The sequence below is a fragment of the Mercurialis annua genome, linkage group LG2 (assembly GCF_937616625.2).
Source record: "Mercurialis annua linkage group LG2, ddMerAnnu1.2, whole genome shotgun sequence".
Taxonomy (NCBI): domain Eukaryota; kingdom Viridiplantae; phylum Streptophyta; class Magnoliopsida; order Malpighiales; family Euphorbiaceae; genus Mercurialis; species Mercurialis annua.
This window is the reverse complement of record NC_065571.1, coordinates 54,695,389-54,722,068: the sequence shown is the minus strand read 5'-3', so window position 1 is coordinate 54,722,068 and position 26,680 is coordinate 54,695,389. Positions and strand designations below refer to the sequence as shown.

Here is a 26,680-nt window from a genome sequence, read left to right as displayed (position 1 = left end):
CGTACCCCTTTCTTGATTAATTTTTTTCTCTTTATACCGTTTTTTTTTTCTCTTTCGTCCTGCCCCGATTAATATTCTTCGATAGATTCATCTCATTCTTTCATCTACTTCTTTAATTTATTTTCTCACACAATGGTGGAGGAAAGCAACATATTTGGACTTGCAACTTTTTGTAATTGCACAATAATTGCAGCAACAAAAGTAAAAGAGCTAAAGATACCGATCAAAATATAATAGGATTGGTTTCACTAAATAGATAGGCTGAGGCGTACCATAAAAATGCCAAGTTTAATAGGTCTGCGTTGCTCCATACTCAATTGTAGCTCTATAAATTTCATTATTATAAGGCGAATTATTGTATTTAATATCTTCACAGTTACCCTAAAGAATCACAGATTAAATTATCAAAATAATGCAAAGTTTGACGTATATAAACCCGTTTTATAAGTTTAAGTATTGGGACGGCCCTTTATTCAAATATAATAAGATTCCTAATTACCACTAAAATACATATGCTAATGAACATCTAAAAAAACATAAAAAAATGGTTAAATATGTTTTAAATCTTGATCCATTCAGAGCCATCAATGAAAGTAAGTGAAATAAAAGGTTTAGCTTCTTCATCAGTAAGTTCTCTGGACCATGATACCCTCCCAGCAAAGCTAGCTCCTTGTCCTGTGCACTTATACTGTCCGTAGAACACAGTCCTGAACAACCCAGACAAATTCCAACGTTAGAACTGACCTAATCCTATAAACAAACAGACAAGCTGAAAAAAGCCAAACATGAAAATCTGATTCTTATTATTACACCAAGCCAAGGATTAGGTTTACTTTTACATGTGTAGACTGTTAGTGCCATGCAATAGTGGTGGCGTGGTCTGTGATTTTATTTTGTGGTGCATTACAGGTAGATTTTGCAGTTTTAAGACATATTATATGTATATTTTTATTTGTTATATTTGTTTAACCGTTCATTTTTTTTGTCTTTTTTCCTGTTTTGTTTGTTAATTAATATAGTTTGGTTACGTTTTTTGGTGGTATTTACGTCATTAGGGTGCATAGTGGATTGGCCATCTGAGAAACCAGAGTGGTCTCTCACCTACTAGAACCTTATATGGAGAAAAGGTATGGAGACGGCACCGTCCATAATTCCACTATGAAAATGAAACTTAGTACCAATAATTTTCAGAAACCTTTGAAAAAATTAGAATTAGGGGTGTGAATTCGGTTCTAATTGAACTGAACTAAAATTTTAAATTAAATCAAACTGAATTTAAAAAAATTTAGACAAGTTTAATAAGTTGGTTCGGTTGATTTTTTAATCTGGTTTATGTTAAAATCTAACCGGAATTTACATAAATGCACCGAACAAAATTAAAAAAATTATGGTGCCAAACTCAATGAAACTAAAAAATGAAGTTTTTATAGTCATGAAATGATTTGGTTTTGTTGAATTATTTTTCACCCCTATTTGAAGTTTCTCAAAGTATATCTCATTTAAGTGAACTATAAGCCTTTAGAGAGAGTGTGTGGTTAAATGTTTTAGTGGTGCCTATAGTTAATACTATGTTTTAAATTGGTAGCTAAACTTTAATTTATATATTTTTGATACCATAGTTTTAATTTATATATCATACAAAAACATCTTAATATTACTTCAATCCAATAGTATTAACGTGTCAACCGACTGAAACATATTTTTATATACTTCGTCACGTGTTATATTCTTGAAATCAATTCTCATATTACGGCTTTTGTAACTGTATTTTTAAAAAATGTATTTCAACCGGTTTGCTGCGTCAAGTTAATTTAGTCGAAAGCAAGACGAAATATTAATTAGAGGATGATTATGAATGTAATTAAGGAAGAGAAAGAGAGAGGAAAAGTACATTTCACGAGTAGGATCGCCCCAATTATACCAGCCTTTAGGAATGATAATGTTGTCCATATAAGTATAAGCAAACACCACTCGAGAAAAAGGACCCCATGCCCTTCCAAGGTACAGTGCTCCCGACCCCGTGACCTTACAGTTCACAAATGAAAACCCCGTGTCATCCAATATGCTACTCCTCCCCTGCGCCGTTAACGCCCCCGTATACTGCGCTATCGCGTGCACGTGACATCCCTGGCCGAAATAATATTTTTTACAAGAATAAGTTATAAATACAAAATTTTAAAAATATTTTTCAAAAACGTAAAACTCGATAAATTTTCTGACCTCGAATAAGGACAAGGCGTTGCCGAAGATGAAATCAACGGAACCTTCAATGTAACAATCTTTGTAATAATGCCGCCCCAGATGATCATAGAGTGTGTCCTGAGCTCCCAGGAATCTGCAGCCAAGAAAAGCTGCTGTATCTGCTGATATTCTGAATGCCACTGCTTGTTTTCCTATTGCGCCTGGTGCCGGTACTGGCGTTGTATTCTGCCATATTTCAATTATGAATTTATGATAAAGTAGCTTTAAATTTTATTACACGAGAGTGAATTAAGTAGCTCTTACCTTAAATGTGATGTTTTTGGCGATAAAATAAGGCGAATTTACTGCAAAAGTCGCGGAATTGTATGTTCCCATAGGCTGCCCTCTTGCTCCTGGTGTTTGTGCTGTGTCTCCCCATTCTACAATTGTTTTTTCTGCTCCTGCTCCTTCTATTGTTATGAAGGACTTTAATGGTGGTATGCTTACTTTCTCTCTGCGAACAGGAAAAAAGATTATTTATTTCAGGCCGAAATATAGCTTCCGTAAATTTTTGTACATCATAGATCAGAATTCAACTTAGCACGATATATCAAAAAAGTCAAAATTCACCATTTTGGATAAAAATATTCAATTTTGAGTCAGTTTATATTTTTTACTGTTAGACTGACGTCATATTAGGATGTAAATTTGTTCAAATTTGACAAACTGTAGATCTTTTGTTCAAAAACGCAACATTAAACTCTTTTAATATTTTGCGTTAAAAGAGCGAAATGAACCTTTTTTGGATTGAATCGAAGAAAAAACATAAGTACACAAAGCTACATTGTATGAGTCAAAGGAAAATTCTCTTACAAGAAGTAAAAAGACATGACATAAAACAAAATTTGGAATTACATATCACATGGAAGTAGTTAGAAAAAAATGAGAAATGAAACATAAACATAAACTTACTTGTAAACTCCTGCATGAAGCTTGATGACAACTCTCACAAGATTAATGAAAGGAAGAGAATCAATGGCGTCTTGTATCGAAGTAAAATCACCATAATTTGGATTTTTATCAACTGTAAGAGTATACGAAGGGAACAGCTTGTTTTTTGCTGTCCTGAAAACTGAATGTTTTAGTTTGCCGACAAACTTAATCCACTTCATGAACTGCATTTCCGAGAGTTCAGCTCTTGTCTGATTTACACTGATCGGTAGATTAGGTTTTTTTCTTGGCTTAATTCCCTTAGTATGGCCTACTACTGTGTGAGTGTTTGAAGTTAGAAGGAGAATTATAAGAAGAAAGAAAATGCATTGAGATTTTGACATTTTTGTTTTTGGGTTTTGAAGGTGGAGAATGGAAGAATGAGGTTGATAATGAAGCTTATAGAAGGAGAATGTGTTCATTTTATATATATATGTGAATGTGATTCTTGTTGGTACTTGACTTTAGGGTGTTCATGTCGTGTTGATTCATTCTGGTGATACGATAGGTCAACACGAGCACGGTCCATTTAATAGATCGACAGTAAACGGATAAACACCATATGACATGATTAACCCTTTAAATAAATGGATAACATGACTAATACGATACGAGTAATATCATCCACCTAACCTCTAAATATATTTAGGCTATATACAATATAACAAAATTTAATCTAATTACTTTTATTTATATATTAATATAATTTTATTTAATAATTTCATAATTTATAAAAATATAACCTTTTCATTTCAATATAATAATTACTAGTAGTACAATTTGTAAATGAGTTAGGCGATTTGGGAGTCAATGCACAATACAACGCGCATTTTCGACTCGAACTCACTAAACCTTAATCTGTATTCGACAAATCGGACTTAGCGTATCATGATCCATATTGACACCCCTAGTACTTGTTTGGTTATAGGTGGAAAGTGGAAAAGAAAAAAGAAAAGAATAAAAAATGTCACGGGTGGTTTGAGAAACAATGTAAGCCACAAAGAGTTGGGACTTTTTAGTTATAAAATTATGAGTAGTATTTTGTTTTTTGGTTTTTGTTGGTGTTGGAGTTGTAGTTTAGCCCGTGAGTGTGTATGGTTCTGTTTGAGAGTAAAATATGGTCGATAGATTGTTGAGATGGATCATCACTTTTTTATGTGTTTTCTTCTTCCTTTTTGCTGATCTTGTCACTTTGCTGAGCAGGGTTTTCATGTTTCACTTCTGTTCTATAATGGCTGTGAGTTATGCCAAATATACTTGTCAATTTCCTTATCACTTTAGGTAATTTTTTAATTTTTATAATATAATCGCTATTTTTATTTTTTTGTTACAATTCCATCCAAGTGTTTTTAACAGTTGAATTCAGTAAAAGTCATTTTTTAAAAATTTAAAATGAAATTGCTAATTTTTTATGGTTAACTTTAAGTTGTTGAAGTAAAAAAAATTGAAGCTAAATATAATTAGAAAAGACAAATAAACAAATAATCCCTCTTTTAAGAAGGGACATGTCACCAATGAGCTATAGCTCAAATGATATAAGCACTAAACAGCAAACTGCTAGGTCGTGGGTTCGATTCCTCCCACAAGCGCTCCCCCTCCCCAATTATCAAAAAAAAAGAAGGGACATGTCCATTTTAAAAGTCCCACTTAAAAAGATTATATCGTACTTTCTGTGACAGTTTATATAATTTTCTCTTTTACCGTCTTTTCTCTTCCTATAATTAATGGCTATTAGTATATACACAAATTATAAAATTATGAGTAAATGTTATTTGTCTCTTTTTAAATGGAATAGAGAAAAGTTGAGATGAAAGAATGAAAAATAATTGATAAAAAAACAAATAAAATTATAATAAATTATCAAATTAAAATAACATTACAATTAAGCTATTATTTTATAACTTGATGATATTTTTTTTTTTATTTTACTTATTAAATTTTATTTTAGCAAGCCAAATCTATTAATAGCAGCCAAATTTAATTTAATTTTAACCTAAACAATTGTCATATATACAGTGATGGACATATAATTTTTCTTGTTCAGGATGGTCCAAATTAGCAAATAAATAATACGAACCTGATCTCCCAATTTGTCATAAAAGGATTATATGATTAGAACAACCATATAAATAAATAAAAAATATAAGTCAGAATAACCTATCAATTATTCATAGAAAAAATAACCTATCAATTAACGGTCGATAATTATTAATTATTGGCACCCAATCACATACTGGTGAACAGGACGGTGCAAATGTATACACTGCCCATAATACTAAAAGTGTTATCATCTACTATATCAGTAACAATATATGTATGTGTACTTTTATTTATTAAGAGATCGAAATTAATTCTGAGTTTTTTTTTACTGCACTATTAGATACTATAAATATGTAAACTAGAATTAAAATATATGAATATCTGCAAGTTTTAATATAATTCTAAAGGTTAACATCAATTTTATCTCTATTTTAAAAAATTAACTGGCATGTGATATGATGATTTAAAAATTAAATATAAAAACTATAAAAATAAAGGAAAGCTTCAATGAATTACATCTATGGGTTTTCCTCATTCGTCAAAAAAAGTATTAAAACATATATCAAATTGAACAGTTAATAAATCGAGGTACAGTTATTGTTAAGTTTTTAATTTTTTAAATTAAAGTTTAGTGGAGTTACAATTGCAGATTAAAGATGCAACAAAATTTATTAGATTGGGCATTTGGGATATATTTCTAATAATCAGCCAAAAGATGAAGCTCGGATCAGATGGGATGAGAATAAAGCAGAAGAGTTTCACTAAAAAGCTAATGGAATTTATTGAATAACTTCCAAATTTTTGTTCTTTAGTTTAATTAATGGCTGGACCCTCAGTTTATGCTCAATCAGTGGGCTGTTTCTGGCTTCATAGCACTTCTATTTTGGCAAAAAGAGAAATTGTAAATCCCAATCAAGTGATAAGAAGATGCCACAAACATAAACTATGACAATTAATTGACTAATAATCATCCCCAATCAACAAGATGTATCTCAAATTAGTGTTTGTAGGAAAAACAGAAGAAAAAAATTGACACCTATAATTTTTCTATAAATGTGTTTTTATACGAGGTCATTTAATTCCTTCCGATCTTATTTCTCCTTATTCCAAACTCGGATTTCAGATCCATATTGTTCGGTGCATGATCCAAACTCGAACTTATATGTTCTTTATTTGTCATGACGTTATGCTTGATCATAAAAAAATGAGGAAGAATATCGTCATATATAAATTGTGTTATCACCATTCACGTGCGCTCTTGAATTTTTAAATAAATTAAATATTTGATATCTCCGGTTCAGAATTTATATCACTTGAAAAGTTCTATATTTGTATAATGCATTAGGTGAAAGAAATAGTCCCAATTATAAAGTGGACGAAAAAACAATCTGATGACAATATAAATTGGAATAATAACAATAATGGTAAAGCTCAAATATAAAAAGAACACAATATATTGTGCTTTTTTATAAGGTACATGAGACGTTCTGAATTTGATCTCAATTATGAAATGGTATCTATAAATTCTCTATATTCAGATTAATTCTTATTCGAAGTGAAAAGGTCGTTTATATTAGACAAAATTTGATACAGGTACATGAGGTGTTATGAATGAATTTTAACTATAAGACGCCATCTTTAACTTTTTTATATTCAACTGATTCTCATTCTAGCCGGATAGCTTTTTCGCGGGAATCAATATTCGAACTCCAAATTTAAACGACACTACGCATATATAAATACGATTTGAACCCATCATTTAATTTAAGTTAGTAAGGCGCCTTGACAACTAACTTGATGCTTTGTTTATATTATGGTTTTTTTATCACATCGTTATCAATAACTTAAAAAACTAGGCACAATCTGACAAACCACTTGTCTCTCTCATTTTCTTGAAATCATTCAACAACTTACAGATGAAAATAGCTTCACCAGCAATCAAGAACTAAGCTCCATGATCCAAACAGCCATATCTGCAGCTCTTTTTCTAGCTTTATCATTTTCTTTCTCCTTATTCATATCGTCTCCTCCGAAACCATATTACCACTCTCTCTTCCTCACCACTTCCCTCTCCGATAATGCCTCAGTATCACATAACCTCTACATGCTCACTCGCCGGCCTCACGTCGCCGGCACACAAGCCAACGAAGAAGCCGCAACGTATGTTATGTCAACTCTCGCTTCCTACAACGTTAAATCTCACATTGTTTCTTATGAGGTATCACTAACGTATCCTGTTTCTCGTTCATTGACTCTAACGAACTTACCTACTGCCCAACAGTCGATCAGATTCGATCTCAATCAAGAAACTTACGACGGGGATCCGTATGCGGATGTAGCTGACGAAATTCTACCTACGTTTCACGCCTATGCCAAGTCCGGTAATGTGATTGGACCGGTAGCTTATGTGAACTACGGACGAGTTGAGGATTACTCGGAATTGAAAGAGATGGGAGTGAATGTGTCGGGGAGTGTAGTGTTAGCGAGGTATGGGAAGATTTATAGAGGAGACATTGTGCATAATGCGTATGAGGAAGGGGCTATAGGGGCAGTTATTTACACTGACAGAAAAGACTATGGTGGCGGAGAAAGTGGGGATGGATGGTTTCCGAAAGCTAAGTGGATGCCGCCAAGTGGGGTTCAGGTTGGGTCTGTTTATAATGAAGCGGGAGATCCTAGCACGCCTGGATGGCCAAGCATCCAAGGGTGCGAGAGGTTATCAGATGATGAAGTAGGAGGACTCATACCTTCATTGCCTGTATCAGCAGCTGATGGGGAGACAATTATGGGTTCAGTGGGTGGACCAGTTGCTGGTGAGAACTGGCAAGGGAGTAAAGATGGTCCGACTTATAGGGTTGGACCAGGACCGGGTGTTTTGAACCTCAGTTATACAGTAAGTACTCAAATTAGTTTTGAACCTCAGTCGTTCATTGTTTGTAAAAAAAGTTTGAAATGAAGCAAAACTTATATCTCAGGGGAATCTGACTATAGCAACAATTCAGAATGTTATTGCTGTAATTGAAGGAGCAGAAGAGCCTGATCGGTAAGGGGCAGAAGAAGGAGAAGCGTATACTCCGCTAGCAAATTTTTCATGCTTAAGAACCTCAAAGATGCATAATTAGATGAGTAAAAAAAGACCATAAGATAAATTGGTATTAATAAAATTTATTTTAGTGGTGGAGTGAGTGTGTTGTGCTATTTTCAGATTTGTGATTCTGGGTAATCATAGAGATGCATGGACATTTGGAGCTGTTGATCCCAACAGTGGCACTGCAGCATTGCTAGAGGTAGTTTTAATTCTAATAAGCTTCCCTATCAAAATCTTCTGACCATAAAAAAAAAAAAAAAAAAAAAAAAAACACAGAAACTTACGGGAGCATACGGAACCCATGTTGCACAAAAACTGCTCGAATCCTAGAATTTTTCGTTTCTACTTTTGGCAACTCTTTTGAAACTTCACAACTCTATATTCGTAACCTATTCAACTGAAGAATTTATTTCACTTACGTGCTGAATATACTCGGACCATGATAGAATCTCCAGTATGGTTTTAACTTTTAATATGCAATGTAGGTTGCTCAGAGATTTGCAAAGTTGCAGAGAAAAGGATGGAGACCTCGAAGAACAATAATCATGTGCAATTGGGATGCAGAGGAGTATGGATTGGTCTCTCTCTCTCTCTCTCCCTACATGTCCGTGCGTGTGTGTATGTATGTCTGAAAGAAAAAAAAAACATAAACTAAATAGTATCTATTGTCTCCAGATAGGATCAACAGAGTGGGTAGAAGACAACAGAGAATTGCTAGCTTCAAGAGCTGTAGCCTACTTGAATGTTGATTGTGCAGTAGCTGGAGCAGGATTTCATGCCAGTGCAACTCCTCAACTCGATGAACTAATCAAACAGGCTACTCAACAGGTATCATAATAGTAACAGACACTCAAAGTTAATATCATCACTGGTGACCACAAAAACTAAATCTACGATCTCCAAGATGCAGCAGAACATAGTTCTTTTATCATTTTTCCTATGATGTAAAGCAACTTCAAAACAATAAACACGATGTAGAAACAGTGCGGTAAAAATTGTATGATAGAGACTGACCTTGCTCACAACCACATTTACTTCTTTTTCAAGGTTCAAGACCCAGATAACTCATCACAAACCATCTATGAATCATGGCTCAGTTCCAGCAGCTCTGCTCTGGTAAGCATAATCTGACTTCGTACCTCTTAATTGTATGACCATGATGAACCTTTCTTAAGATGAAATAAGTTCAACAAAAAATATAGCCATAACTGCTAAATATTATGAAACAGATACATAATGCTTACTAATCTGCACTTTGTACATGAAGATTGGTAGATTGGGCGGAGCAGGATCTGACTATGCAGCTTTTGTGCAACATATTGGTATTGCATCTGCTGATATATCGTTTGGAGGAGGTAAAATACCACATCCTTTAAATCTGTTATCTGCACTTTTAGTTCAGAACTCATGCATGTCGCAAAGAGATGCATAATGCATATACATACAAACTACATGTATGATGTAGCATTTGACAAAGAACGTATAAGCACAAATAAACACAAAAAGACCCATATGCATTATGATATTTTTCATGTCTGATTAAAAATGAAACCGATTACAGGATACCCAGTATACCACTCAATGTACGACGACTTCGTATGGATGAAAAACTTCGGGGACCCCATGTTTCAACGACATCTTGCAGGTTTCACATCTAAGATCTCCTAACATCTTAAATAGACATTTCTACAGCTAAAATAACATGGAAGTTGAAACATTTCAACTTCTAAGGAATTTATAATGAAAAGCCATCACTGCCTAAGTTGATACTTAGTTCTCATTCTCTTGTCTCTCTGTCCCTCCCTACATAAACAGTAGCCAGCATCTGGGGTTTGGTTGCTCTTCAGTTAGCAGATGAAGAGATTTTACCTTTTAATTATCTATCCTATGCAAGTGAACTCCAGGTACGTTTATGTTGGAATTGTTAACAGCCAGTGTATATATATCCAACAACTCGGTCTTTATTGATAAATATGATGCAAGTAATTAAATAAATGCATAACAGAAATGTGCCAAGGAGTTGGAAGATGAGATCTTTGGTAAGAACATAAACCTTCATCCTTTGTTCAAATCCATTGCGGAGCTAAGAAAAGCAGCCACCAAAATAGAAGAGGAAAGAAAGGTATGGCAAAAGTATCTATCTCAAGACTGAATCAAATAATGTTTCTGGAAAGTCAACTGACAGAAGTTTAATTTTCTAGGCAATTGAAGAAAATAGAGGTTGGCTACCAATATTGAAAGACCATATAAGAGTGAGAGAACTCAACGACAGACTGATGATGGCTGAACGAGCATTTACAGACCCAGATGGACTCTCTGATAGGACATGGAATAAGCATCTGGTATGTATTCTTACGAATCAAGAATAAATGAAAAACAGTTCCATGGCAAAACGCAATGTACAACAGTAAAAGAATTGAGTTTTTGTAAGTTGAACGATGCTCGAATGTCATGCAGGTATATGCACCTTCAAAGCATAATGACTATGGATCTAAGTCCTTCCCTGGAATAGATGATGCAATTCAGAAGGCAATGAGTCTAAGCACAGTAGAATCATGGCACTATGTACAGCATGAAGTTTGGAGAGTCTCTAGAGCTGTCAGACATGTCTCGCTAGTCCTCGGTGGTGAACTAACATGAAAGATAGCATGTACAAGAACAATATGCATTAGGGGAAATAATTTCAGAAAAACTGGATGTTAAGGCTTTTTTTTCATTCAGTAAATAAATTATAAAATGTACAATCTATCACTGTACAAATAATCCTAAGGGTCTTTTTTCTTTCTTTTGAAGGGAAAGGTGTTAGAGAGTAGATATTAATCAGCGTAAAATTGAGAATTGAATTTCCTAGTCTTAATTTAATATATATACAATGTAACTAGCATTAGCATCATATGTACAATAAGTAACTTGTATGCTTTAGATTATTTACTTCCAGACCTTGATAGCCCCATCTCTACTGCTTGAAATAAGAAGTCTCTGATTCAACTTCACTGAAGCCAAAGAGAGGATGGAATCTCGATGGCAGCCAGCAGAATCCGTAGCAGCAGCTGCAATAACTGCCTTTGCAGTCAGTTTATTACTTGGAATACACCCTTTTGCCTCCTATTCGTAACAAAAGAAAAAACAATTGAGGCATTATACGCTTGACATGATTAGCGAGGAAATTTGAAGAAGTATTTATTCGTGTAGCAGTATCGTCAAACACTTCTAAGAATAAATTTTTTGAATTTAGAAGCAAAAACAAGTGACTGACAATCTATTTAAAATGAACTATTTTAAAATATGATGTAATAGTAAACGGTGTACAGAATTCATCTCCAGTCAGTTTCAAGTTGAAATAAGTGATACCCATGCAATCGGATGAATATGAAGATTGGATGCTCGAGCAATTTGTAAACTAATTAGCAAAGATAGAAACTATGAAGTGTTTCTAACGATATCGAGTCATTTTCAGTGACAACATCAACCCAAAACTACCTCCAGCACAATTTCTACAGAAATTATCATGGACCTCCTGATCCAATCATTTTAAAAGAAATAATACCGATCATTGGAAAGGTAAGATGACTATTTATACAAAAGGAAGACAAATGTAAAACAATACCTGAACTAAGAAAGCTTAAAATTCAGAGGAACTCTATGGAAATAAACTAGAAATTTTAACATACCTGCACAATCTTTACCCCAGAAATTTTTCTTTCTTTATACAAATCATCATTTCCAACTCCATTCAAATTTGGCCCACAGATACAGTAACTTCGACTAGGGCTGCAACAATGAAGAACCAAGGTCAGTTATGTGCAATCAGATTAATAGTAGGTGTGAAAGAGACAGAAAAGGGACAATAGGCCACCTGGAATAGTCCCACCGACGTATCTTCAAGTCGGTGCCTCCAGTTAACAAATCACCCCCAGGTAAAGGAAGCATTGAACGAATACCAGGGTGACGAGGAGGAGGATCATTCAGCTCATCAACTCTATATTTTGGATTGACATTACGCCTTGTATCTGGTCTACAATTTGCATTGCCAGATGGTTCAGCCAAGGCCCATGGCATATTAGACACTTCAGCATCATTATCATAATTCCGTGGCTTGAATACCTGGAAGAAAAATGGTACCTTGATATATCAGATTAACTATTTGGAAAATAATAAATTCTTAACAAAATAAGAAGACAGGCAGCTCAAGTATTTTGTTTAGCTATATGTACATAAAGAACCGGCTAGAGGGGAGAGACGATGCATAGATGAATTAAAAAAATGATGTACTGATACAATCATACAAGTATTCGAGTTTTAACAGTGAGAAAACAAACAAATACTGCATTAATGAAATATATGAAACTAAAACCACTAAGCTTCTACATTCAAATAATAAAACCAATTTTTTGATTCACCATCAAAACACGTGAAGCAATATATAAGATTTCAATTTTTTTCTAATCTTCTATAGTATAAACTTTGCTTATAAGTATCATCCAATCAATACTGTATATAATGTGCACTAAAAGAATTGCTTATACCTGCTCACATCTCCCATCCTCAGCATTCCATAAAGAGACTTCATTGCAACCTGCAGCTACATATATATGGGGTTTTTTTGCTGCAGAATCTGGATTGTTGACAAAAAGGCACATCTTCTCTATTGGGCAAACAAGAGAATACTGCCAAGAGTTGACGGGTATAAGGAACCGTAGATCCCAAAGGGTAAGCACACCCCTAGAAGACCCTGAGACAAACCAATTTCCAGAGGGTCCTGTTACAAGAGAGGAGACATAGCCCTCCTCAGGAATAGCTTTTAATGTCCACGCATTCACATTTGCTCTAATATCCCAGAGATGGATTCCACAGTTTTGAGTGCTATACATAACAATCTGACTAGCAGTACTATCAGCAGTATAGTTCAAAAGGCTAAGTATTGCACCTTCTTTAACATCCTTCTTTTTTATATCAGCAATACCTGAATATTTTTCCACAACATTTCCAAGGCCCCTGGATATGTGATCAACAGAAAATACATGCATAACGCCATCACATCCTCCAACAACAACTTGAGATGAGTTACGAAGCATTACACTGCAAAGTGCTCGGCTTCCTTCGAGGTGATAAGTCAGTCTCGATCTAAAGGAGATATCTTTTTCCAATTTTCTTGAATCCCATACCTTCACAGTTGAATCATCAGACGCGCTCACAAAAAGGCTATGATCATTCGAAATTGCAATATCATTCACAGCAGAACGATGCTCCTGCAGATGCGCTACCAAAACCCCACGAGGTCTCCAACCTGAATCAGGAACAGATGCGGCCCGAGCAAAGGATGGTAATCCTGCTAGATCAGTCGGAGCAGAAGCATCTTCCACAGCAAGGGAGCTTCCCTTGATTCCACCAGATAATCCCATCTCTTGAAATTTACTATTAGTATTAGCATAAGTTGTTTGATCGTTTTCCCGGCTTTCAGGTTCATGCACTACCCGGTAGAACTGTTTAGACCCATTACTGATGCTGAATGAACCTGAAACCAACTTAGGAGCAGGAACAGAACTAGCCAAGCTGAATGATTTATTTACTGGGTCCATCCATGGCATGTACGACGAACCAATTCCTAAGGAGTTCATTCGCAATGAAGAATCAGAAGCAGCAGGAGGAATTTTGGCTGCTCGCTTGTCCATGCTAAAGGAGTACAAAGGTATTTCTGAGGATTTATCACGTGTGAAGCTATTTGTTCCACTAACCTGTGAAGAAACATAGCCTGACGATTGCAACTTTTCTGAGCAAAAGGGATCACGGACATCACCCATGCTAGAAGCATTGCTTCTAAAGCCCAGAGCTCTCAACTTTGCCTCTTCATCCTCCGGCTGCTCAAATGAATTATCATCACACCATTGAGTCTCGGGACTTGATTTGTTATCAGACCAACTCTTTGTTGAATTTGGTTCCACATTCTCTGCTTGTAACACATCAGCAGTTTCCCACTGTTTGGACTGCGCTGATGAATTGTACCATATTTTTCTCTGTCTCTCCAACATGTCTGAACTTCTAGCTTTTTCTAAGACTTGGGAAAACACCTGTCTTGAGACAGGAGGCTTCAGACAAGAAAATAGAGACTTCTTAGAAGCTAGGGAAGCCGGTTGTCTGCGAAGGAAAGGGCGTATAACTGGTGCAAGGAAGACATATGAATCCACTGCACCTAAGCTCTCACTGCTGGCTGCTATGAAAGCAACAGCTGACCTTCTAACCCATTGACTTGGATAGCATAGCAGTGGGAAGGCATGTTCTATCATTTCAAGCAGTATTCTCTTGCGCAAGAAGCCACGTTTACAGAGGATAGACAAACAGTCCAATGCATTAACAACAGCTGCCTCTGTTTGATCACTTAAAGCCTGCTCAATGTAAGGTAGAAGATACTCCTCCACACTTCTCTGACCCACAAAGAAGCAGACAAAAACAATCTTTTCATAGAATAATGCCCTCAGCTGTTCATCTCTATCATTGAGAAATGCAGGAAGGATGGGTAATAGAAATTCATTACTCTGTCTCTGTCCAAAGAAGCAGCATAAGTTCCCAATGTCATGGAGGAGGGCTCTCCTGATATTTGGAGTTTGTTTTGGGCCCATAACAAGTTCTTGGACGACCTCAGCAATGGCTTTCTTCAACTGTGCAAGCTGTGAATCATTTTTTACCCTCTGCAGCTGTCCCGATGAATCACTGGATAATGACGATGACTTCCGTGCTGAAGTCACTTCATCAAGTACACCAGCCTCACTCAAGCTAATTGAGTGAATCAAGAAACCATAAGAAGTTAGTGCCAGTTTAGCTATATTGCTAGCATAACATATTCTCACACTTTCCTCAGGATCATCAGGCAGCATGGAAAGCATTGGAAGAATATATTCAGGAAAAATCTTTGCATCACTAGGAGTAAAATCTCGAACTAAAGGCAAGATGTCACATAAAGTCTCCAGTGCAGCCGAACGCACTATTGCTGCTGGATCAGAAAGCATGGCTATAACATATGGCAGTACTCTCTGCAACCGGTCTTCATCATCAATATAAAGTGAAGAAGACTTCAGCAAAAGTATACCCCCCCTTCTTAAGTGAGGCAACTTGACATTGCGTATGCAGGAACAGAGCAGTGAGGCAATCAGAACCATACCTTCACATTTCATGTTATCTTCAGGTATTGGTAAAAAGGGCATGCCAAATGTATCTGATTGACTGTCGTACTCCGACATTAATGAATTCAAATCATCCATGGTGATTTTTTTCAGAAAGGGGTGATCATTTTTCCTAAATGCATTAGAAATAGCCTGAAGAAGCTCGCCAGGTGATTGCATGCCGCATTGCTCGATGTCCTGGGAGAATGCAGAATTGGGTGCATTTTCGGGTGTCAGCTTCATGGCACAATAGTCATTGCTTTGTTTGACATCCCCAAGCAGGGTATTAATATCACCAAGAAGCTTACATTGATCACGAACGGAACCCTTTTCTGTCTTTTCTCTCTTCACTGAGCCCTTAGTCACATCAATGTTTTGTTGCTCAACAATCTCCTCTAACTCTTTACCACTCATGCCATTCACAGATGAGCAGAGTCCGCGAGTTGCCTCCTCACCTATCTTACTGCTCATCATTTGTTTAAGTATTTCATGGAAAACACTTTGGCACATTGCAACCTAAATAAGACAGCAGCGAATATATGTGACTTGCAACACCAAAATCCAAAGTAATCTAGCTTATATAGAATTGCTTACCCTCATATCGGAGTTAAGAGGATTCCAGCAGCAGTACAAATTATGCAAAAAGGGCGAGAAATAGGTAGGAAACACGACAGATGCATAACTTTGCAGGTAGCTTTCAGCAGAATGCCGCGCCTCTGGTTCCAATTGAATCATATGAAGAATCATCTTGCGGATCCCAATATCTGGTACCTGCATTTACGGAGCAAATAGATTGACAAAATATAAACAAGCAAGAGCTAACATAAACATGCAAATAAACAAAAAATATATAATCATGTTAGGACACACTGTAATGAACGACCTAAAGAAAGCATAACAAAAGAGAAAAGGCAAAGGGTAAAAGTCTGAGGGCTAGGAGGGATGAAGAAATATAGCATGCTAAATTTTCAATATGCATATTATGTTATAATTATACGAGAAAATCCAAGAACTCGTGTTGAGATTAGACTTTCTTTTCATTTTCACCCCTTTGGTTAAGGAATCAAACTTATTCAGAGTAATTAATTCACAACAAAAATATAAATCGATGGCGATTATATAGGACGGAAGAATGAGAAAGATGAAGAGAAGAACCTTTTCAAGATGTTGGCTAGGATCATACTGCCCCCTACGGTAAGCAAGAAGCTGGGAGAGCTCAAACAGTTGCTGACCCTCAAGGAAAAGCTCTGCAATAACACACCTGCATAACACCAATGCAACATAAGCAATTGATGCATCATACTATATCACAATTCACAAAATATAGAAAACCATTGCCTGAACTAACAGATTTAACTGTATAAGATTTAAGTAAAGAAAGTCACAGATTCCTATATGAAAATTGAAATGACTTCTAATTGAAAGTTTACTAGCCAAGCTAGCCAGGCATCTTCATGAAATTTTATATAAAAAAGAACTTTTGCTTTTAGTTTCTGAAGAATGACACAAGCAGCAATAAGCAAAACCAAAAACAAGACCTACTTTGTTTACAAACGACAGGAATCCTTTATTGTGATTAGAACAATAGAAATTAAGCACAAAGATCATCAATATCACTTCAGCACAATCAGCTTGTCTATTGAGACCCAAAATTATAATGAGATAAAAGTTTAAGTATCTCCAAATGCTCACCCTACGGCAAAAATGTCCATGGATGGCTTTAATGGTGCATCATGAGAAACTTGCATCTCACCTCCGTGCTCATAAAATCTCTGAAGCACAAGGACTTGTATCATATAATGCAGAATTTTATTTAGCAATTAAAACATAAAAAAGGGAGAGAATACATAGGGGATAAAGGCAAACCTCAGGTGCAAGATAGCATAGCCTTCTCCCACCCGTGTCGAAGAAGAAAGAAAAATCGGAAGGGTCATCGTAGGGAATGTAAGTTGGTTTAAACGACGCAAAGTCAGCAAGATAGAGCCAATTCCAAGAAGTCACAAGCACATTCTCACACTTTATATCGCCTATACAGGAAACGCAAATTTTGAATGAATGAAGCATAGCCATTTTTAGTGTATAAAAATACTACTATCACCGCCTAAAAACTTAACTTACCATGACAAATACCCTTCTCATGACACTGTTTCAAAGTAAGAAGTAGCTGAAAAGCCAACCACTTCTTCTCCACCAAACTAAGAAACGGCCGAGTACTCAAACGGTCGTGAAGATTATTGAAAAAAAATTGCCTCACTAAATAAGCTGCCTTATCAGTTTCTTGCCAGAACTGGAACATAAACAATATAATAACTTGTCAAAAACATCACACAACACTATCAAAACACTTCAATTAAATCAAATTTCAAATAACAAAAATTCAGTTCAATCGAACTCTACAATTCAATTAATAGGCATAGTAAGCAAGCAAAATTTAAGTAACCGAGCTGAATTTTAGATTAATCACTTGTCAAAGCAATATATAATACTAACGACATAACAAAAATTCAGTTCAATTGTACTTAATTGAATTATAATTAATTTAAGTAGCGGAGCTGGATTTTGATTAATTTTCTGACCTGAAAGGGCCAGACGTGAGGATGGTCAAGGGCGAGGAAAGTTTCTTTAATGTGTTCGAGACGGCGCTCGTACTCTCGGAGATTGATAGGATCGCCGCGCTTGAAATAGACTTTGACGATGACTAAACCTTCGTCGTGTTTGCATAGAATTGACTTGAAGAAACGGCCGCGGCCTAGAGCTTCTTTGAAGACTAGATTATACGACGAAGGTAAATCGTGGAGGTAATACTCTGTCGCGGATACTTGTGTTGTCCTCGCGATCTTGTTGCCCATTGTTGTTGTCGTGCATTTGTGGCTTCTTCTTTTTTTTTAATTTGATTTACTGTGATTTTTGAATTTTGGTTTGTGTTTTTGTTTTGAAGCACCGAGGAGGCGGAGGCGGACGGAGGAGTTATGCGATTGGTTTTTTTTAATTTGTGTGATGTGTTTCGAAACGTTTTCTTCTTGCGTTTTGCTTGACTTCTTGGCTTTGGATTCGATGATCTGTCGTCGTTTAGTGATGAAAGGGAGGAAAAAAAACTAGAGAAGGACTGTGAAAGGTTTAAAAGAGAGTAAAGGGTTAGTCTGACCCTTGAACTTGTGTATGGATGTCAAATAAGTCAATTTTATTCAAATTTGTGTTTTAGAGTCATATAATATAAGTCATTTTTAATTTTTTTATTCAATCAAATTCTAAATTCTTTTAATTTATGTCAAGTAACCCTTATTTTGTATACTTCAAACGCGTAACTTTTTTGACCCCGAAACACAGGGATCTAATTGAGTAAAGTGATTTATTTGATCTAAACACAAGTTTGAAGATCTAATTAACTATAAAAAGTTAAAAGTGATTTATCTAATTCTTAGATATAAATTCGAAGGTCTGATTTACCTTTTGTTTTATTAAAAAGGGTCTTGGAAAATTTTTTTGATTAATGAGATTATCAATAATATTTTCATAGACCAATAATTATAAAAACTAATACTATGTGTTTTGAACATCAATGTTTCTGATTAAATAGTACTATCTAAATTTAACATAATTTTCCTAATGTAGAAAGTTCCATACATATCATGCATTAGCCAAGGAATCACGCTAGCTGGAGGGACTTCGCGAGCCGTATACCCAATCAAATAATCATCACTTACAGTCGCTAAATGATCCGCCACAAAATTAATTTCCCTAAAAATATGAGATATAATCACCTCCTAGTCTCTATAAATCAAAGCACGGGTAGATGCAAAAATATTAGAATAAGCAGCTGCCTCTCTACCATTCTTTATCATTTCCACCACCACTTTATTATCCACTTCTAAAATTAAAGACGGTATGTGTAAATAAGCTCATTAAATCATACAAATTTATAAAGAGACTTTAAATACAACTGAAAACTGATAATTAAAATTAATCATGGGATGTTTCAGATTCAATTCAGATTAGTAATTCACAATAACTAACTAAACCAAAACAATATAAATAAATTTGGGAGTTTGAAAAAACTCAAATACGATTAACTACCTAAACTATAAACAAAGAGTTCCTGAATTTTTGATGAAATTATAGGAACAGTTTTACTTAAATAAAACCCTAATATAAAAACCTTAATCATCCTAAAAGTACTAAAACCTTTGCTGGAAATATAAAAACAAACAAAAATTAAAACAAGCAAGAATGACTCTATCAGCAGAAACAAACTATGCCATCACCATCATCACAATTTCATCACATATTTTGTAGAATTAAACCATCCTGCAAAATTCACATAACAGCATAACATTCGCATGATAAAAAAAGAAAACATAACATTCGACATTTATCAATTGTAAATTTATAATAACCTACTGGCTACTGCACCAGCAAAATATTTCCACATCAAACTAGAATATTCACAATCAAACTTGAAAGAAAAAAAAAACGCAAACATTAGATCGAGATCGATCGCAAAATCATCGCAATAATCAGTCGGACTTGCTGATATCTTCTGGATCTATGAAGTTAGGGTCCTTCACATCAACAATATCTCTCTCAAATCCAGCCTCAGCTAAGGAACATCGATCACCATACCAAGTGTATTTGCCGCCCAAGCCTCCTTTCTTCGGCATTCCGTTCATTCCCGTCGATGATTTCCTGTCACTCCTCTCATCGGACTTGATGATGGCGGCGTTTTTCCTGAAAGTTTTGCCGGAATTCTTCATTGTGTCTCTGTTGCTGTGATTAGGGATGAAGAAAAAAATTCAGAGATTAGGGTTTTATTATGTAGGTGAAACTTTGGGTTTTTGTTTACTGTTTGGCTGATGACCTTATATAGACGTGTAAATATGCGATTTGATGGGTTGCGATCGGATAAGAGCGAAGCACGTGACAATGTTATTTTCTCATGAGGGAGGGTTGTATCGGGTAGAGTGTAGCGTAGGCACTATCCCGTGGTCACGCCCTTGATCTGTTTTCGATGGTACTAATCTTATGCCCTCGCTTTGCTGGGAAATTTACGTTTTATAATTAAAAAAAAGAAAATAGCAATTTGAAACAAAACCTTCAAAAGAAAAATGAAATAAATAAATAATGTGTTGTATTAATCAAGTATTACATGAGATTACATTACAAAATATAAATATTAAACTATCTCTTAATGAATTTTTTAGAAAAATTAAAATGTTTTTAGTTTAAAATAAAATTCCATCTATATAAAATCGTTCGATATAAAATGGCTAAACGCATATTTGGATCCCTGCACTATCACTTTTTTTCAGACTGGGTCCCTACATTAAAAAAGTGTAATTTTCTTCCCTACACTATCAGGAATGTTTAATGCAAGTCCCTCTAACACTGCGAGTTAACGGAAGGCAAACGGAATGTAACGTAGGGACTTACATTAAACTTTCTTGATAATGCAGGGAAGAATTTTATAATTTTGAGTGTAGGGACTCAATTTTAAAAAAATTATAATGTAAGGACTCAAATATGTGTTTGGCCAATATTTTACTTTGAAATTTAACAATTTTTTTATTTGTACGTTGCCATTATTAATAATCATTATTGTGGGTATGAATTTATATATATTAGGCTTAAATTTTTAAAAAATTATTAAATAATTTAAATCAATAGAAAGGTAATAAAAATTTATTTGATAAAATAAATTATTAAATTCACAACTATGGAACAAGTTTGGTTACTATAAAATTATTAGAAATAAATGACGATTTTCATTTTATTTTTTAAATTTATTTTATTATTAAAAATTTATTCAAAGTTATTTAGTATGTTGTTTATTTATACTTGGGTTAATGTCAAAAAAAAATCACAATTTTTTACATGTTTTTTCATTTTAATCACACAATTTATATTTTGTCATATTTTCATGCACAAACTACCATTTTTTTGGAAATTCATACGCAGTGCTGAGGTGACAGCCATTCATTGGTGTAAAATGACATCCAACTCAACGAATTACACCAATAGAGCCGTGACATCTCAGCACCGTGTATGAATTTGAAAAAAAAATGGTAGTTTGTGCATGAAAATGAACTATATGATTAAAATGAAAAAAATATGTAAAGTTCGTGATTTTTTTTACATTATCCTTTTGTACCTTGCTAAAAATTTATTATTTTTTATTAATATAATTTTTATTTCATTACACTAAAATAATAAGCATTCATTTAGAATAATTTTATAATAATTAAAATAAACATATTCAATTAAAATAATTTTTCTAAGTTAGACTCGTTTTAAACTATAAATGGTTAAATATTCGAATTTTGGATCACGTGGACTTATCCAAACTTTTTAAAAATAAAATAAAAAATTTAACGCAGTGTTTAATTAGCCATATGCGTAAGACACAAGCCAATGAAATATAATATAGGGATTTAAATTAAAAATTCCTGATAATGTAGGGAAGAATTTTAAGTTTTTGAGTGCATGGACCCAATCTGGAAAAAAATTGTAATGCAGGGACTCAATCTGAAAAAGAATTATAGTGTAGGGACTCAAATATGTATTTGGCTGAGTTAACATGTCCTAGTCATCACCTGCTTTTTATTTCCTTTCTCACCAAGCTATGCGTGTAACACACGAGCTAACGATATTTAACGGAGGGACTTGCATTAAACATTCCTGATAGTGTAGGGAAGAATATTACACTTTTTTAGTGTAGGGACTCAATCTGGAAAAAAGTGATAATGCAGGGACTTAAATATGCGTTTGGCCATATAAAATTCACACTTAATCAGCATTGATATCAATTTTTATAATATTAAAATATTATTTTATATTCAAATTCGTATAAAGAAATTTTAATCTGATCAAAAAATAGTTAAAAATAGATTTTATAGCCAATAGCAACCATACACGCGAACACAAATCAAACAAATAATAATTAAGCTTATTTTTAAACTCCGGGAAATATTTTGCAACATATTTCAAAAAAAATACAACAAATTTGTATTTTTCTATGTTCATAAATCCAAATTTTTTAATTCATCTTCGTTAATTAAACTTTTGCTACAACAACGACTAAAAATAAAAGATGGTCATTGTTTTTTTTTTAACGGAGATATATTATCTGAAAGACCGTACAAAGTACAATACAAAATATTAAACAAAGAAACATAACTAAGGAAGGATACAACGTTTAACCTGCTGCACCCAATTATGCGCTTCTATGTTTTGTTGTCGAGGTACTGATTGGAAGACAATATTATCGAAGGAATTTTGGAGATGCCAGATATCTGCACAAACACCTTGAATACTTGCTATGGAGCATTTTTGAGATTTTATGATAGTGGTAATTTGGAGAGCATCACCTTCGAAGATTGTATTTTTCCAACCTTTAGAAATTGCCCAATTCATTGCTTCTCGAAGAGCCAACATTTCCAAAATGCCCGGGTCCCAAATAAACTTGTATGCTGCCGAGAACTTACCTTTCAAGCACATATGCTCGTCTTTAGACACAATTCCAACGAAACCTCTTTTCTTTTGCGCATCGACAGCAGCATCATAATTTAGCTTTATAAATCCTGTCGGGATTCCTTGGATATTTGTGCTATAAATGTGATTGCTTGATCTACAAGGATGAGGAATTGGTGATTTTATCATGGACTGCTGGAATTCTTCTGCGTCCCTTAAAATACTGTGAATTGTGTCCTCAAGTGTGGGTATATCAGCTTTGAAAATGAGGTTGTTCTTGGCTTTCCAGATGTGCCACAAAGAATATCCAAAAATAGTTATGGCTTTGTTAGAAGGGTCGAGATCTTTAAGCTGCATTGTAATTTTTTTCCATTGGGTTGCAAAATTTGATGAGACGTCAGCAGTTGATCGGTAATTGAGTGGTCCTTTAAACCAGATCTGTTTTGCAAATGGGCAAGTAAAGAGGAGGTGGATTAACGTTTCACGTTCAGTGCAGTAAGAGCATTCTGGGGGAAGTAGAAGTCGTTGATGGAGTGCAGCTCCCGTTGGCAAACCATCATGTATGCATAGCCAAATGAATATCTTGATTTTATTTAGTAATGATAGCTCCCATATGTATTTCCAGTCCTGTTTGGATAATTGGGGTATCAACGAAGATATTCTCTGAACCCGTTATTGAGAGCAATATGATATCCAGACTTGACTGTATATTCTCCATCAGGCTTGTAGTTCCAAATCAGTCTATCTTCATGAGGCCAGTAAGGTAATGGTAAAGCAAGAATTCTGTCAGCATCTTCTTTCACAAATGTGTTCAAGATTAATGCTGAGTTCCAATCTCTTGTGACCGGATTAATTAGCTCCGATATCCTTCCTGAGAGCGGTGTCTGTAAATGTAAGGGTCTTGGAAGAAAGGGATATGATCCCGGTATCCAGGGATCCTGAAAGTATTGGAGTGATGATCCACTGTTAATTTGCCAGCGCAATCCTTTCAGAAGGAGATCTCTACCCCAAAGCAAACTTCTCCAGCCCCATGATGGCCGTCCAGACAATCTGCCTTCAAGTATTGTAGAAGAAGGGAAATACTTGCTTTGATAGACTTTGTAAAGCAAAGAGTTAGGATTTTTCATAATTCTCCAGAATTGCTTACCCAAAAGGGCTTGATTGAATGCTTGCAAATCCTTAAACCCTAAACCCCCTTCCCATTTTCTATGGTTCATCTTACTCCAAGCTATCCAGCACATTTTCTTTTCAGATTCTTTCTGACCCCACTAGAACTGCCTAACTAAGTGATGAATACGATGGCAAAGAGACTGTGGAAGTTTAAAGCACATCATGCCATAAATTGGAATAGCCGTTGCAACTGCTTTAATCATAATTTCCTTCCCTGCTGAGGATAGAAATTTTTCTTTCCATCCGGCTAATTTGGAAGTAATAGCAGAGATGATGTGGGAGAAGGTCTGATTTTTGGATCTCAGAATCTGATAAGGAAGGCCCAAGTACTTTTCCTGAATTGCATTTTGCGGAATGCCTAGCATCTCTGTATATAGGTGTCTTTGGTACTCATCTACATTTGCACTGAAGAAAACTGAAGATTTTTTGTAATTTATGCACTGACCACTTTGTTGGGCATATGTATAGAGGATAAGCTGGATGTTTAAGATTGCAGGTTGGGTGGCCTTGGAGAAGATTATGGTATCATCCGCAAAAAGCAAATGGGTGATTGTTGGACATCTGTAATTGAGTTTAATTCCTTGGAGGGATTTGTCTAAGATTGCTGAACTGATTATCTGAGTCAAACCTTCAGAGCATAGGACATAGATCAAAGGAGACATTGGATCTCCTTGTCTTATGCCCCGAGTTGGTTTAAAGAAATCGTGGGAGGATCCATTAATTCGGACTGAGTACGTTACAGATGTAATACACTTCATGATCCAGTTAATAAAGATGGGTGGAAACCCCAAGCAGTAAGACTAGAATGAATGTATGGCCACTCCAGCCGGTCGTAGGCTTTACTGATATCTAATTTTAGAGCCATGAAATGGGTGTTTCCTGAAGGTCGGGTTTTCAAATAGTGAATCAGTTCATGAGCCAGTAAGACATTATCCGAAATGGACCTCCCTTTTGTAAAAGCATTTTGATTTTGGGAAGTTAAGACAGGCACAATGTTTTGAAGTCTGGATGTAATGATTTTAGAAATTATCTTGTAAAAGACTGAACAAAGGCTTATGGGCCGAAAATCTGAGACTATGAGAGGTTTAGGGATTTTAGGGATTAGGGCAATGATTGTATGGTTTAAGCTAGTCAATATGTGACCTCCTTGGAAGAAGTTTTGAATCGATAAAACAATGTCATTTTGGATGAGATACCAGAAATTTTGGTAGAACAAGGAGGTAAACCCGTCACTCCCTAGGGCTTTGGAAGGATTAATGGAGAATGTAGCATTGGATATTTCCTGAATTGAAACTGGTCTACATAATGCCAAATTCATATCGAAATTGACTCTATTTGGGACTGGATTGCTTACCTGTGTTTGCGTACTTTGAATTGTGGAGGTAAATTGATCCTTGAAATGCTCCAGTATTAGTTGTTGAATCATGTGAGGCTGTGTGATCCAATTTCCATGGGAATCATTTAAACCAAGAATAGTATTTTTCCTCCTACGTTGCATGGTGCTGGCATGGAAATATTTTGTGTTTTGATCCCCCTGTTGTAGCCAAATCTGCCGCGATTTCTGTCTCCAAAATTCATCCTCCTGTTTGCGTGCCTCGTATAGCTGCTGCTCCAATTGTCTGATAAAGGGCCAATGAATATACACTGGTGGTTGGGATTTTGCATTTTGTAGTTATTGAGTTAGATGTTGAATTTTGCTTTTTGCATTTGTTTTGGAGTTACTGTTCCACTTGACAAGAGAATGACGAACATTTTTTAATTTTTGGTATAGCTGATACATTGGAGAGCCAGTAGAGTTGAACTTCCACGCTTCTTCAATGATCTGGTGTAGTTGTGGATGATTGAGCCAATGTTTATCAAAGTGAAACATGCCTTTTGGTTGAGGTATAGTTGTATCCGTTGTAAACAGTAGGGCACAATGATCTGATCCAATCACATCTAAATGCTGGACTTGTGCATGAATATGGCGTTGTAACCAGTCTGGGCTAGCAAAAACACGATCAATTCTCTCTTGGATAAGGTATGGATGTGCTCTACGATTGCTCCAAGTATAATCACTACCCAAATAGCTTAAACTATGCATATTCATATTGAAAATAAAGGTTTGAAAGATTACATGCTGGTTTGGATCAAAGGGAAGACCTCCTATCTTATCTGTTTGATCTAAGACATCATTAAAGTCCCCCACAAAAACAAAAGACTGACAAAGCCTATTTTTTAAACTAGCTAGACATTAAAATTGCCCATCCCGCACTGATTGTTTGGTGTTTAGATGGCAACTAACTAGATCAAAACAAACATCAAATTGATCTATTAGTGACATAGCTACAAAATAAGTATCATAGTGATGAATTTGAACCTGAATATCCAGATTCCAAAATAGGGCCATGCCTCCCGAGTTTCCTTGAGGCTCAATCACAAAATGTTTCTGGAACTTTAAGGGCTTTGTCAGTGTAAGGGTTTTATCCAACTTGTTTTTTGTTTCAACTAATATGACCATATCTGGATTGGCAGTTTTGCACATAGTCTTTAGTTGCTGGATTGTTAGGGGATTCCCTAACCCCTGACAATTCCAGAAGATCAGTTTCAT

General features: G+C 35.2%; 5 protein-coding genes across 6 annotated transcripts; 1 reads left to right on the top strand and 4 right to left on the bottom strand.

The window, feature by feature from the left end:
* Positions 1 to 427: 427 nt before the first annotated feature.
* Positions 428 to 3,574, bottom strand: LOC126667798 (probable pectinesterase 53). Its single transcript, XM_050360886.2, has 5 exons — positions 3,154 to 3,574; positions 2,506 to 2,695; positions 2,221 to 2,427; positions 1,892 to 2,127; positions 428 to 707 (listed from the first exon to the last, which is right to left on the bottom strand). The coding sequence occupies exons 1-5, from the start codon at positions 3,513 to 3,515 to the stop codon at positions 560 to 562; spliced, it is 1,143 nt and encodes a 380-aa protein (XP_050216843.1). The 5' UTR covers positions 3,516 to 3,574; the 3' UTR covers positions 428 to 559.
* Positions 3,575 to 7,040: 3,466 nt separating this feature from the next.
* Positions 7,041 to 11,091, top strand: LOC126667797 (probable glutamate carboxypeptidase LAMP1). The gene is made up of 12 exons (XM_050360884.2): positions 7,041 to 8,104; positions 8,187 to 8,254; positions 8,417 to 8,498; positions 8,785 to 8,877; positions 8,975 to 9,127; positions 9,347 to 9,415; positions 9,567 to 9,654; positions 9,861 to 9,944; positions 10,115 to 10,203; positions 10,305 to 10,421; positions 10,501 to 10,641; positions 10,757 to 11,091. Exons 1-12 carry the CDS (start codon positions 7,166 to 7,168, stop codon positions 10,937 to 10,939), a joined length of 2,106 nt encoding a protein of 701 aa, XP_050216841.1. The 5' UTR covers positions 7,041 to 7,165; the 3' UTR covers positions 10,940 to 11,091.
* A 24-nt stretch (positions 11,092 to 11,115) lies between these two features.
* On the bottom strand, positions 11,116 to 18,533 carry LOC130014461 (serine/threonine-protein kinase VPS15-like). Of its 2 annotated transcripts, XM_050360878.2 has the most exons (10): positions 18,033 to 18,533; positions 17,575 to 17,743; positions 17,323 to 17,483; positions 17,149 to 17,228; positions 16,612 to 16,717; positions 16,051 to 16,227; positions 12,826 to 15,972; positions 12,156 to 12,403; positions 11,971 to 12,070; positions 11,116 to 11,404 (listed from the first exon to the last, which is right to left on the bottom strand). In XM_050360878.2, exons 1-10 carry the CDS (start codon positions 18,303 to 18,305, stop codon positions 11,228 to 11,230), a joined length of 4,638 nt encoding a protein of 1,545 aa, XP_050216835.1. In that variant the 5' UTR covers positions 18,306 to 18,533; the 3' UTR covers positions 11,116 to 11,227. The 2 variants fall into 2 exon arrangements, with proteins under 2 accessions (XP_050216835.1, XP_050216837.1); XM_050360880.1 differs by lacking the exons at positions 17,149 to 17,228; positions 17,575 to 17,743; positions 18,033 to 18,533 and having other exon boundaries at positions 17,323 to 17,477.
* Positions 18,534 to 20,387: 1,854 nt separating this feature from the next.
* On the bottom strand, positions 20,388 to 23,277 carry LOC130015137 (uncharacterized). Its single transcript, XM_056104721.1, has 2 exons — positions 22,651 to 23,277; positions 20,388 to 20,489 (listed from the first exon to the last, which is right to left on the bottom strand). Exons 1-2 carry the CDS (start codon positions 23,275 to 23,277, stop codon positions 20,388 to 20,390), a joined length of 729 nt encoding a protein of 242 aa, XP_055960696.1.
* Positions 23,278 to 24,844: 1,567 nt separating this feature from the next.
* Positions 24,845 to 26,680, bottom strand: LOC130015136 (uncharacterized). Its single transcript, XM_056104720.1, has 3 exons — positions 26,375 to 26,680; positions 25,869 to 26,290; positions 24,845 to 25,709 (listed from the first exon to the last, which is right to left on the bottom strand). The coding sequence occupies exons 1-3, from the start codon at positions 26,678 to 26,680 to the stop codon at positions 24,845 to 24,847; spliced, it is 1,593 nt and encodes a 530-aa protein (XP_055960695.1).